Source organism: Myotis yumanensis, unplaced genomic scaffold, assembly GCF_028538775.1.
Source record: "Myotis yumanensis isolate MYYU_CA2020_CCGP unplaced genomic scaffold, mMyoYum1.0.hap1 SCAF_17, whole genome shotgun sequence".
Taxonomy (NCBI): Eukaryota; Metazoa; Chordata; class Mammalia; order Chiroptera; family Vespertilionidae; genus Myotis; species Myotis yumanensis.
This window is the reverse complement of record NW_027223768.1, coordinates 5,131,087-5,144,913: the sequence shown is the minus strand read 5'-3', so window position 1 is coordinate 5,144,913 and position 13,827 is coordinate 5,131,087. Positions and strand designations below refer to the sequence as shown.

The following is a 13,827-nucleotide window of genomic DNA, read 5'->3' as shown; positions in this document are numbered from 1 at the left end:
TTTCCTTCCTTTTAATGTCAGCAGCATTTACAGCTGTAAATTTTCCCCAAGCCCTGCCTCCTATAAGTTTTAGAACACTCTCTCTAGGTTTTCTGATTTCTCTTTAATTTCCTAATTGGCCCAGTTTTCCTTGTTATTGCTTCTAACTTCATGCCATTGTGCTTGGAAAAGATGCTTGTATGATACCTAACGTACAGTCTACCTGGGGGAGGTCCCTGTGCACCTGGAAGAGCGTGTTCTAATGTGTCTAGTAGCCCCGGGTGGTTTACTGGTTGTCCTGTCCATTAGTGAGAGGGTGGGTACTGAAGTCTCCAACGACTGCTGCAGAAATGCCCCTCTCCTTTAACTCTGTCCGTGTTGGCTTCAGTATTTCTTGGATCCCTGGGATCACGGCTTCTTTTCACATTTCACTTCCTTCTCCGTAGATTCTAAACCACTAGGAACGTGCTTCTCTCCCTTCTACCCTGTTCTCCAGGCAAAACACCAACCTTGGTTAAAGCTCTCTCCTTGAGCTGCTGTGACTGGAGAAGACGCACAGCAGCCCCCGACGTAGTTCAACTCCAGTGAGTCCTCAGCACAGGCCAGCAGTCCTGTTCCTGTCACTGCACGCAGGCTTTTCGTTTCACATGTTAGCTGGGCTCCACTTCCTTTCTTTTCAGCTTATGACCCTGTTACTTATTCTGCTGAGAAAAGATTCCTGCTTGCTCCCACCTCCAGGTGTGTACACTCCGCCTCCTTCAGTTACTCCTCCTCCTCTCTGCCACCTCCCATGTTCCCAACCCACTCCATCCTTTGTCCCTATCATGTCCCTAAAACAGTACCTTTCAAAAGCACTAATCTCCATGTTGCCAAGTCTAATCATCATCTTACAAGGCTTTTAGCAGCACGTGACACAGGCGAACATCCTTCAAAACCCCTGCGCGTGGCTTTACACTCTCAGGGCTTCCGGCTCTGGCTGGTTGCAGACATTCCTCTATCATTTGGATCTGCAGCGCCGAGTCCTCTGCTTCCTCCTCTGCTGCTCAGGTGTCATCTCTTTCCAGGGCTTTAATACCGTTACCTGCTGCTGACTCCCAAAGTCACTTCTCTGTTGGGGTCACACTTTCATATCCAAATGCCTTCTTAGCTGAATGTCTGGTTCGGTGCCCTAGATTTACATGTGAGGGAACTCTTGCTGTTTCGACCCAGTCAGGTTTCTCCTCTGCCTTCCGGTCTCGTTAAACGGCACCATCCACCCCACGGGCTGGAGCCGTCCTTGACTCTCTGTCCCGCCCTCTATCTCTGCCGCCACTCTGGTCACCGTCTTTGTGCTGAATGGCCAGGTCGTTCCCACGGACAGCCAGGCGATCATGCAGACCCTCCAGCACCTTCCCCGCGCTCACCCCCCTGGGACTTCCGTCTCTGTGGAATCTTTCATGTGGCTGATGCTTTGCCTCATTCCGGTCTCTTCAGAAATGTCTTCCCAAACCACCACACCTCACACGGACACCAGCCACAGCCTTTGTCTCGCTGCCCGACTCACATTCTTATCCCTGCAGATGTGTCTAAGGCCTCGCCATGTCCAGAATAGCACCCAGCACTGTGGCTAAGTAAATGGGGCCAGACAGAGGAAATGCCTCTTCTCAGTGAAAATAAGCATTATTTTCCTCTTTCCTGAAGCTCAGTGGTTAGTAATTATTGAAACAGCTGAAATGTGAAAGCTACTGCACTATGAGCATTTCTCCCAAATGCTGAACAGTCTAGAAAGGGCCCTACACTAACTTAGCCACTGGTTGCTCCTGATTCTGCTCCTAAAGGTTAGGGCAGACGGGCTCTTTTGAAGGTTTTCTCTCATTTCTTTGAGTCTTTCCTCCACGTCACCTCACCAGGCAGCCCTCCCCGCCGCAGAATCCTCATCCCGCCAGAGCCGGGCACAGCGCGACCCGAACAGGCACGTACCTGACACTTGACGAGGATGTCGAAGAAGTCTTCGTCAGGCTCCTTGTCACCCGTCTCCAGGTGGCCCAGGACAGACTGGTTGTTGTTTGGGGTCAGACGAAGCCCTGGCAGGTTACTGACACTGGCCCTCTGGTCGTCCAGGCGGCGGCTCTGCGAGCTGGCCAGGAGATCCAGGAACTCGTCCGTGTTGGGGGACACCACGGAGACAGATGGTGCTACGAACAGGAAACCGCCCAAACATCAGGCATATTAGTTACAGACACAGCTCCTTCCTGCTTGGCGCTGTCTCTGGTGGACAGGGGATCCAGAGAACCCCTAACGTCCATTTGGGGTGCTTCCAATGTTACTGCATCTCCCTCTTGCGCAGAGCTCGATTTTACATAATGTGTCTGACAGGACAAGTGGGACAGTGTTCTTATTCCACCTGGATAGGAACCATCGAGCTAATAACTACACTTAGAGGTAAGTGCTGCGGGCAGGTGCCCTAGGGCGGCAGTCGGCAACCAGGGGTCCGTGAGGTCCGGTGGCGACCGCTGCTCGAGGGCAGAGGAAGTCACCTGTTCCAGAAGTTTCTTTTCATCCAGATGGGAAGCACCTGCGTATTACATACAACTGCCGTTTTCTTCCCAACCCCTAAGACAGTGGTTCTCAACCTTCCTAATGCCGCGGCCCTTTCATACAGTTCCTCATGTTGTGGTGACCCCCAACCATAAAATTCTTTTTGTTGCTACTTCATAACTAATTTTGCTACTGTTATGAATCGTAATGTAAATATCTGATATGCAGGATGTATTTAGGCGACTCTTGTGAAAGGGTCGTTCGACACCCAAAGAGGTCGAGACCCACAGGTTGAGAACCACTGCCCTAAGAGTAGGGAGGCAGATACACCCGGGAACTGACATCCGCCTTGTTCGACCTGCGCAAATACCAGTATTTGGGCTCAGCTGTTGTACTTCCCATTAGAACTGAGTTCTCAGAAATAACTAAGGGAGCTATGAGAATTGGAGAGAAGCAGAGGTAACTCACTTTTTAGCTTCACTCTCGGGGGAGTGGACGGAGCTGTGCCGGAAGCTGTCCCGCAGGTCTTGTCTTGTAAGCAGCACCTCTGGTCGTCCATCCGGTTGCTCTGAAATCGGCTCAGGAGGTCAAAAAACCCTTCCTCTCCCATCGTGTCTGCACTGAATTTCTGAGACAGAGAGAAAAGCTAAATATCCCAGGTCACCAATGGAACAAGATGAGGATTAAAAATTGGCGTTTTCTTTGTAGAAGTAATACAAAGTGATGGCGATGTTATCACTAAAAAGCATTTGCAGTCATTTAGTTTTTAATCCTTGTATTTCTAAGGCTAAAGCAAGGGACCTCAGACTGGGGCACTGCTCCAGGTCCTGAATGAGTCAGGCCAAGTATCAGTGACAGGCACCGCCTCAGGCGGTTTCCCTCTCCCTCGGCCACATCCGCACTGCCAGCTCCTCTTGTGCTTTGGGGCCACTATACAATAGGGTCACGATAATAGGGCCACTAGAACTCAGCACTGCGATACCTCCACAGATGATCTGATAACCGGCTACGGAGCGACTGACAGGCAGGGAGTGTACACTGTGGGGACACTGGACAGAGACGGCTCACGTCCTGGGCCAGACAGACGGACAACACGAGATCTCATCACCCCGCTCAGAACAGTGTGCAACTCAGAACATGACTTATTTACTCTGGATTTTCAATTGAAGTTGGGACTGCGGTTGATCACAGGTAACAAACCTTGGAGAGCAAACGTGGCTAAGGGAGACCTGTACTCCGAACCTTATTTTAAACATACGTACCCTCTGGGGGTTTGGAACTCGGTGCTCATTGGGATTCCTGGCATCCTGGAGAACCTTAGTGGAGGTACTCGTTTTGTATTTTTTCCCCTTCAGTCTGTTGACAAAGAGTAGCTTTGCAGAAGGTTTGGCAATGAGGGGTTTTTGTTTCGCAAGAATTTCACTGTTCCAGTTCTGTACCTGCGGGATTATAAACGCACGTGTAAAGCAGAGCGTGAAGAAACCACCTCTGGTTTCCTAGAATATTAACCCGCCATCCACTCGCTCAGTATTGGGGGGGTGAGGCTTAGACCTTTTTGTTTTTGTTTTTTTTTAATCCTCACCTGAGGACATGCTTGTTAGAGAGGAAGGGAAGGAGAGAAACATGGATTGGTTGCCTCCTATACGAACCCTGACCTGGAGCTCACAACCTTTTGGTGTATGGGACGACACTCCAACCTACGGAGACACCCGCTAGGGCGAGGCTAAGAGCTTTTAACAAATTCCTTCTTGCCAGGATAGTTCATTGTTTCCATAGCTTGTACCAAATGCAAACTGTAGATTTCTCATTATCAAAACAACATGGTGGCTTTTAAAAACCCAAGAATAAGAAATCTCATCAAAATAAACTTTGAATGGTCAGAGAAAGAGCCAGGGTTTTATTCTGGGTGTGAGTCACTTAAATATTACACCCAGAAATGTTAGATATATGTAAAAGTTTAACTGCAAAATTTAACACCTAAAATTTACACAGCAGCATTTTTTGTCAATAGAGCTGTACTGTTTTCATAACCATTACTAAATTCTCAATAGGCAAAAGTCTAATCAAATTTATATGATCTGGTTTAAACACAGGTAACAACCTTTTAAAAAATGGTTGAATAGATTTTCCTATTAGAGTTGACATACAATATTATATTAGTTTCAGGTGTACAACACAGTGATTAGACATGTATATAACTTACAAAGTGCTCCTCTCCTCTCCCCCGCCCCCCCCATTAAGTCTAGTTCCCACCTGGCACCATACATAGTTATTACATGACTGACTGACTATATGCCCTGTCACTATTTTGTAATTGCCAGTTTCTAAATCCTTTTCACCCAGCTCACCAAACCCCCTCCCATCTGGCAACCCTCAGTCTGCTCTCTGTATCTGTGTTTGTTTTGCATTACCACCTTTGAACAACAGATTCAAAATATTTTTTAATGCATAGGAGAAATATATACAAACATCAACTCATATGTTATACACCTGAAACCAATATAACTTCAACCAAAAAACATGAGATCTTACATGAGGGGAAAAGCACCACGAATATTTTTTGGAAGTCACAAATTTTAGTGAGTAGACAACTCTGTAAATATGGAGTCCATGAAAAATGAGAATCAACTGTACGTAAAAATTAACTATTTAAATTAAAAGTTACTAAAATAGCTAGTGTGGCTCAGTGGTTGAGCATCGATCTATGAACCAGAAGGTCAGTTTGATTCCCGGTCAGGGCACATGCCCAAGTTGTGGGCCGATCCCCTGTGTGGGGTGTGCAGCAGGCAGCCAATCATTGATTCTCTCTCATCATTGATGTTTCTATCTCTCCCTTCCTCTCTGAAGTCAATAAAACTTAAATTTTTAAAAATTATTAAAATATTTTTAATAAGTTTAAAAAATTTAAAATATAAAAACTACCCACCTTGTCTGGTGTTAATTTCATAAGTTCCATGTTTTCCATACTGTGTCGGCGTCCAAACTTGGGGCGTGCACCTTTGTAAAAAAGCAATTTAAATAAACCAGGGAGGTTTGCTATAGGCATAGAGACAGACCCGAGGAAGGAAAGACAGAACCTATACTTAATATGCCTTCATATATGGAAACTGTTACCTCACAAAAATGAATCCCTTTTTAATCATACTGTGGGCATTGTCCTCTCAGTGTGTTTTACCTCTTTATGGTTTCTTTTAACAAAGTTCTTAATTTCAACATCAGTCTTTTCCTTAGTGGTTTTGTTTTCTGCCTGAGACATCCTTCCCCTCGGGCATCATGAAGATACACTACAGCACAGACTCAGGAGACCACTCCCTCCCTCGGGCAGTTCCTCTGACTCGGTGTTCGCGTCAAAACACTACAAATTCAGCATCACTCTGGCATTTGTCATTGAATTTTAAAGTCTGTTACACAAACCCATACGGAAGTAGGAAATCTGTACCACGTGTTCTTTTAAGAATAATTTTCTAGCCTTAGCTGGTGTGGCACAGTGAATAGAGTGTCAGCCTGCGGACTGAAGGGTCCCAGGTTCAAGTCCAGCCAAGGGCACGTGCCCAGGTTGCAGGCTTGATCCCCAGTAGGGGGTGTGCAGGAAGCAGCCAGTCAATGATTCTCTCTATTAATGTTTCTATCTCTCTTCCCCTTCCTCTCTGAAATCGATAAAAAAATCTATTTTTTAAAAAACAGTTTTCTATAGAAATAGATTATGGCCTCACTCTCAACAGACAATGGCCTTACATCTCTTGATGTAAGAAAGTTACATTTTGCTTGGAAACTAACTTGGGTTACTAACATTGACCCTTAATTTAGAAAAAGCGTTTAACTTCCTTGGAGTACCCTTACATTTGTGAGACTCATCCAAGTTGATATGTATAATTTGGTTTAATTAATTTTCATTGCCTTTTTAAGACTAGGAAATTATTTACAGATTCGTTTTACTAAGACAGATATTTAGGTTGCTCCCAATTTTTTGTTATTATAAGCGATACTACTCCAAAAATTCCTGGACCTCTCTCAGTGTGCAAGTGTCTCTCCCAGGTTGGATACTGGGCTGTGTAACTGGAGCAGAATTGCTGAACCATAAGGTTGGTACACCTTCAACTTTACCACAACGCTGCCAAGTTGTTCTTTAAAATAGACCAATTTCTATTCCAATCAGTACTGCATAAGACTCCATCACCCATATCGTTTCAATACTGGTATTACCAGATCTTTCCCTCTACTGCATAGGTTTCAGAATTACTTCACTGTGGTTTTCCCTGACTCAATGAAGTTAAATATCTGTGAGTACCTTTGGGCTATTTGTGTTTCTTCTGTTCATCGCTTTTGCCCATTTTTTAGGTGGGTTATTTATCTTGGTCCTAATTCATAGGAGTTCTTACACAGTGAGAATACAAATCCCTTTTTAATCATACTGTGGGCATTGTCCTCTCAGTGTATTTTACCTCTTTATGGTTTCTTTTAACAAAGTTCTTAATTTCAACATCAGTCTTTTCCTTAGTGGTTTTGTTTTCTGCCTGAGACATCCTTCCCCTCAGGCATCATGAAGATACACTACAGCACAGACTCAGGAGACCACTCCCTCCCTCGGGCAGTTCCTCTGACTTGGTGTTCGAGTCATAAAGACACGCTGTGGGGTAATTCCTCATCGTCTGTAAGGGGTCAGTGCAATGTCAGCCAGCAGCCTCATTGCTGCTCTAAATGTTTTCCATATTTAAATCTTTAATCCAGCAAGGATTCATTTTTGTGAGGTAACAGTTTCCATATATGAAGGCATATAAGTATAGGTTCTGTCTTTCCTTCCTCGGGTCTGTCTCTATGCCTACAGCACACCGCTTTAGTTACTGCAGCTCTAAAATCTATGTACCTGTGGATGATAAGACATGATCCCATTTCTTGTTTTTCATGCTTTGCTTTCAGTTCTCAGGCTTTTTTTTTTTTTTCCATATACATTGAACGAAAGTGGCTTCATCAAGTTTCCCAAAATAACTCGCGAATTGCTTGGTAGTGCATGAAATTTACATCAGTTGGGGAGAACTGACATCCTTCTTAATATTTGTTTTCCGACTTAAGTGATTACAGGGTTACAGGAGGCAGCCGATCAATGTTTCTCTCTCATCAATGTTTCTCTTTCTCTCAAATCAATAATAAAAAATTTTTTAAAACCACTGCTGGACCTGGTTTGCTGATATCTCATTTAGAGTTTCTGCATCTATGCTCATGAGTGAAGACTGGCCTGTAATTTACCTTTTCTGTATTGTTCTGTCTAGTTTGGAAATCAAGGTTATACTGTTCTCAGAAAGACTGAGATCTACAGAATTTTGTGGAAGGTTGGAATCCATTTTCTTCAGTGCCTGGTAGACCTCACTAGTGAAATCATCTGGGCCAGGCATTGTGTTAGTGGGAAGTTTGTCCACTTTTTTTTCTTCCCTGAGTAATCTTGCTGTAGATCTGTTAGTCTTTTTATAAAGAACCAAATTTCAGATTTTAAAAATCTCCCAAATCTTTGTTTTCATGTCATTAACCTGTGTGAATAAAATGTTGAACTTCCTATGTTATATATCCTCTGGATTTGGTGAACATGTGGTGACCAATTTAAATGTGAACCTTAAGGATGCAGTTGGGTTTTGAAGACCCATTACTTACCGTGCGAGCTGTTATCAATTTCAATGTTTTCAGACATCACTGAGGTGTTTGTGCTGTAGCTCAGCCCGAGAACCATCTGAAGGTCAGAGAGGTTCAGCCGCGCTGTTAGCTCGCCGCTGCTGTCCCCGACCTACAACCACAGCATGTGTATGTCAGAGGAAGAAGGACAGAACGTGAAGACTAGCTGAGAATGTTGTGAACCGATTGGAATTAGGTGACTATGAATTAAATGGGATTTTTATAGAAGAAAGAAAAGGGAAGTTTCTAAAACATGACAATAGGACAGCTAATTTTATTTGATCAGCTCTTTAGTTCTCTAAATATTAGATTGCTCTTAATCTGTGATTATCCTATATAATAAAAGGCTAATATACAAATTGACCAAATGGTAGAAATGACCAGTCGCTATGACATGCAATGACCACCAGGGGGAAGACGCTCAACGCAGGAGCTGCCCCCTAGTGATCAGTGCGCTCCCACAGGCGCTCAGCCAGAAGCCGGGCTCATGGCTGGTGAGCACAGTGACAGTGGCAGTGGCGGTGGCGGGAGCCCGCTGCCTCAGCAGCACTAAGGATGTCCGACTGACGGACATCCCCCTAGGGCTCACAGACTGCGAGAGGGCACAGGCCGGGCTGAGGGATTCCCTCCCACAGTGCACGAATGTCATGCAGCAGGCCTCTAGTATTAAATAGTGTGGTTCTTCTGTGACACATTAACTTGGCATCATATGAATTAAATTTCCTTAGAATATTTTATTTCCATAATATAGTAGTAGCTAACATTTATTAAGCCAGCACTAGACATTATCTTAGGCATATATATGTATATATCATTCATATACTTTTAAAAAAATCCTTACTCAAGGATTGATTTTTAGAGAGAGTGGGAGGGAGGGAGGAAGGGGTGGAGACAGAGAGAAACAGCAATATGAGACACATTGATTGGTTGTCTCCTGCCCTCGCCCCGACCAACTGGGGCCCAGGGATTGAACCTGCAACCCTTTGGTGCTGGGGTGACATTCTAACCACTGAGACCACTGGCCAGGGCCACTTTATGTTATCTCATCCTTATGATGACTTGCAAGCTAGATATTCCCATTTTACAGATGACAGAAGTGAGGCTCAGAAAGGTTTCTAAGCTCAAATAGGCAAATGGCAGGACTGTAGCAGGAGCCAGTCCTTGATTCTAAAAGCCGTGCTTTTCCTCCCACACACACTGCTGGTCCATGAACTGGGGGCGTAGAGGGCATATTTCGGTCCCTAGAAACCAGCCTCACCTTCCACATCAAGGCCAGTGCGAACACACCTCTGATCAGCACCTCAGATGCTGGGAACAATATCGGCTCAGCACTGGTCGCAGAGGAGCGATCCCGGCAGTGCCGGGCTGTCCCTGCCGACCGGGAGTCACAGCAGCACAGACCAGCCTTTCGGCTCCTTACCTCTCTCGAAATCTCCAGGTGCTTTTCAGCAAAGTGCATGGCTTGCTCATGGTTGCCTAGGGCTGTGTACGCGTTTCCCAAGCTCCAGCACGCTCTCCCTTCACCGATTCTACGAAATGACCAAAGCAAACTTGCCGTTATCCGGAGGGAGGTGAGCGTGGTCATGCTGCCCAGCAATAATTGAGGTACACACAGTGCTCCGCGTTTACGTGGTATTTGATATAAAAAACCTACCATCTCAATACTAGAGACAAGCTAGAATACCCAGAAAACACTGAAAACCCAGAGTCCAGTATTAAAACACCTTTCTAAACACACACTGTATGACAAACCAATCAAGTCGCAGGGGCGGGTCTGTCCCCGCCCATGTTCTCTGCAGCCCCAGTGACCACGCAGCCCGTGCCTGGGAACCGTAGGGGGGGGGGGGGGCGGGGGTAGGGGATGGGGGGGGGGGGGTAGGGGAGGATTCGCTCCCTCGGGCAGTGTAAGAGAGGTTCTCCTCTGTCCTGAGGTGAAACCTACTTCCCTAACATACACAACGCAGACCATAGGCCTGCACATATATGCTGTTTGTTCATTCAGTGAAAAAAAGGAATTAGCCACTAACATTAACAATCAGAAGGCTTCATATAAAACTCATGACTTGCCGAAACCAGTTTGGCTCAGTGGATAGAGCGTCGACCTGCGGACTGAAAGGTCCCAGGTTCGATTCCGGTCAAGGGCATGTACCTGGGTTGCAGGCACATCCCCAGTAGGAGATGTGCAGGAGGCGGCTGATCGATGTTTCTCTCTCATCGATGTTTCTAACTATCTCTTTCCCTTCCTCTCTGTAAAAAAATCAATAAAACATATTTAAAAAAAAAACAAAAAAAACCTCAGGACTTCTAGCTTCTCTTAAAAAGGGGGGGTCACTGGACATAAGGGACCTTCCTTCCTGCTGGCGACAATGAGCGGCATCAGGCAGCAGCCGTCCCATCACACGGCTGTGCGTCAGTCCACCCCACCCCACACTCATCTGTCGAGGGCGGCTGCAGTGGTTGGACTGACCTAGTTACTGATCTGGGTTGAGGGCTCCCTGGGACCAGGCTAATCCCCTAACGTGCGAGCCTTCCAACAAAACTGTACAGAGGATGTTACTGAAACAAGAACTTCCTTAAAAAAAAATTAAAGAGGAAACACAAAAGACACTTCACTAAAACACCTGTTTCACCGCCACCGCAGTAGCGAGGTGGGCATCACCTGTCCTTGAGCTCCTGCGCGATGGCCAGGTGCTTCAGGTGGTAGTCGATGGCCTTGTCGTAGTCCTGGAGCAGCGTGTAGGTGTTCCCCAGGCTGTAACAAGACTGCGCCTCCACGGCTCTGTCTTTAAGCTGCCGAGCCAACAGCAATGTCTTTCTGAAGAAGAAATTAATGCTTACATAACCATCATAATTAACACTTTTCCACCTGCCTGTAAAGTGAATCTGTTTTAGAGCCTAAGATCCTACACTTTCTCCAGGACTCCAGACAAGATGAAACCCAAAAGCAAATCCAGGCTTTTAGGGTAGGTGAGAGTCCTGTTAGTTTTCCAGATAAAGGAGTAGTGACATGAGAGCAAGTGCTTTGCATGTGAATACTTGGTAACATATAAGAAAACCTTCCCTATTGCAGTGACAATAACTTAAATGAAGAGACAGTCACATACCCTCTCTTTCAATCATGTTGCCTTTACATCTGTTCAAAATTTAAAATACTGAGTTAGGCCATTAGTCTCAAACTCATGAAAAATATTTAGTGCGTTTAAAGATGAACTGAAGTCTACCCAATGCCTATGGAACCACCAATGAGAAGCCAGTGTAGCAGTTAGAGTGTGGGCCCCATGGCTAGACTTTCTGGGTGATATATTTTATTTGGAAAGAGTGATATATTTTATTTGGAAGGAGATTTCATATTTAATCGGCCAACAAATATTAACCATTAATTAATATGTTTAAAGTAAGGTGGGATGACATTCTAGCTTTTTAGATGGACCTAAAGCAATTTTACCTTTTTTAAAAATGACAAAATATTCAAAGCTCTCTCACATTGGATTCTCTAACAATAAAATACAAATGAATCACTGTGTCTTTGGCTCATGCAACTGGATTCTGCCAAAGTCTGTGCGGGCCTTAATCTCCACTAATTAGGGGAAACTCCAGACACCCCAGAAGCACAGAGCAGGCCACGCCAGGCAGTCTGCACACGCTGTCATCCATGGACAGATTAGAAAGACCTGCCACAGAGGAGCTGGGACTGCCAATCAGGTGAGCGACGGTGGGAAAAGCCCAGTGATCATGGGGAATTGAGCACACATTTTTGTTACCAGGCTTTCTTTTGGCCTCTGCAAATCAGGTGAGAAAATGCAAATAAATATACATATTACACATGCTAATAAGCAAGGTAAGGATTTCTTTAAAAAAGTTTTAAGGTAAAAGTAAGCGTGTAAAGGGTCATACTGCTGCTGTTAAACCTCGGGCACAGTAATACTCATTGAGCGCTGTGCAGGCCCTGTGCTAAGAGACACTTCATACAGTCCTCCAGGCAGTCCTCACAGCAGTCCAAACACAGGTGTGGTGTCTGTCGTTTCAGATGAGGACCCCGAGGCTTAGAAGCCCGGGTCCCACTGCCACTGTGCAGCCAAGCGCAGGTTCTGAGCCTCCTGTGACTGACAGGCTGCATACCTGCTCATCTCACACTTACACAGAAATACCAGACTCACTTGTAGTAGTCAGAGGCCATTTCAAATTCACCAAGAAATATATATGCATTCCCAAGGTTGCTGTACGCTCTTCTTTCGGCTGCTTTATCCCCAAATTCTTTTGCTATAAGGAGACGCTGAAAGAGAAAGCTTCGGTGAGACAGAGCCATGACAGTCAGGAACAATCTCATCCCTGCGGACACGACTGGAGAAGCTGCTCCAGGGCCTGCACTGACCTGCTCGTGGGCTATGACCGCGTCTCTGAAGTTGCCCAGGAGGTAGTGTGTGTTTCCCAGGTTTCCAAAGGCGCGTCCCTGGGCGGCTCGGTCACCCAGAGCGGTCACCAGTGATAGGTTTTCCCTGAGAGCAGAAAGTTGTGAAAAGACAGGATGGGGGATTTACTTATTAGATTTACACATCTAAGTCTTTTTATCATAAAACAGTTTTTAGAAAAGCTTACAGCCACAACGTGCCACATCTTAAAGGTGTGTCTGTGGTGGAGGGTGGCTGTAGGAACTGGCTGGGGACATTTTACTAAACCATCCGGTGGGTTTCTGCCCAGAGTCAAGGACGCAGTCAGTCTTGAAACCCCTAAGCGAGCAGTCCTCTGAGATTCTACTGATAAGAGACTAAACTTAACCAAGGTAACTTAGACTAACTAAGGTACTTCTTTTTTCTGCCACTAAGTGGCGCTGGTCTGCAGTTTAAAAGGAAGCTTTTCTGGGGACACTAATACAACTCTGTAACCTTTCAGAACAATTTGGTTTATTTTTACTTGCTAGTCCAAACTTTTCAACCTTTGCCAAACCTTAAAGCTTCCTCTGGGGTAAAGAATGCACAGCACCCACTCTCACCACTCCTGTTCGACATAGTACTGGAAGTATTAGCCATTGCAATTAGACAAGAAGAAGAAATAAAAGGCATCCAAATTGGAAAAGAAGTAAAACTGTCCTTATTCGCAGATGACATGATATTATACATAAAAAACCCTAAAGACTCCATCAAAAAACTATTAGACTTAATAAATGAATTTGGCAATGTAGCAGGATACAAAATTAACGCCAAGAAATCTATGGCATTTCTATACACCAATAGTGAACTTACAGAAAGAGAGACTAAAAAAGCAATCCCATTTACCATCACACCAAAAAAATTAAAATACCTAGGAATAAACTTAACTAAAGAGGTAAAAAACCTCTACTCAGAAAACTACAGGATGTTGAAAAAAGAGATAGAGGAAGACATAAACAGATGGAAGAACATACCATGTTCTTGGATTGGTAGAATCAACATCATTAAAATGTCCATACTACCCAAAGCAATCTATACATTCAACGCACTTCCCATTAAAATACCAATGGCATATTTCACAGACCTAGAACGAACTCTCCAAAAATTCATCTGGAATAAAAAAAGACCCCGAATAGCTGCAGCGATCCTGAGAAAGAAGAACAAAGTAGGTGGGATCTCAATACCAGATATCAAGCTGTATTACAATGCCACTGTTCTCAAAACTGCCTGGTACTGGCACAAG

The 13,827-nt window shown here is 44.9% G+C and overlaps 1 protein-coding gene across 4 annotated transcripts in view; it reads right to left on the bottom strand.

Moving 5' to 3' along the window:
- Positions 1–13,827, bottom strand: part of GPSM2 (G protein signaling modulator 2) — a 36,404-nt gene that overhangs the window by 4,160 nt on the left and 18,417 nt on the right. For all 4 annotated transcript variants that reach the window (XR_011468676.1, XM_070396575.1, XM_070396573.1 and 1 more), the window contains 9 exons: positions 12,530–12,653; positions 12,315–12,430; positions 10,817–10,972; positions 9,578–9,686; positions 8,140–8,269; positions 5,423–5,493; positions 3,759–3,935; positions 2,965–3,124; positions 1,939–2,153 (listed from right to left, as the gene is read on the bottom strand). Coding sequence is in view for 3 of the 4 variants with exons in the window: in XM_070396575.1 (XP_070252676.1) it covers positions 1,939–2,153; positions 2,965–3,124; positions 3,759–3,935; positions 5,423–5,493; positions 8,140–8,269; positions 9,578–9,686; positions 10,817–10,972; positions 12,315–12,430; positions 12,530–12,653 (1,258 nt within the window). In the remaining variant the exon portion in view is untranslated. The remainder of the gene's footprint in view (positions 1–1,938; positions 2,154–2,964; positions 3,125–3,758; positions 3,936–5,422; positions 5,494–8,139; positions 8,270–9,577; positions 9,687–10,816; positions 10,973–12,314; positions 12,431–12,529; positions 12,654–13,827) is intronic.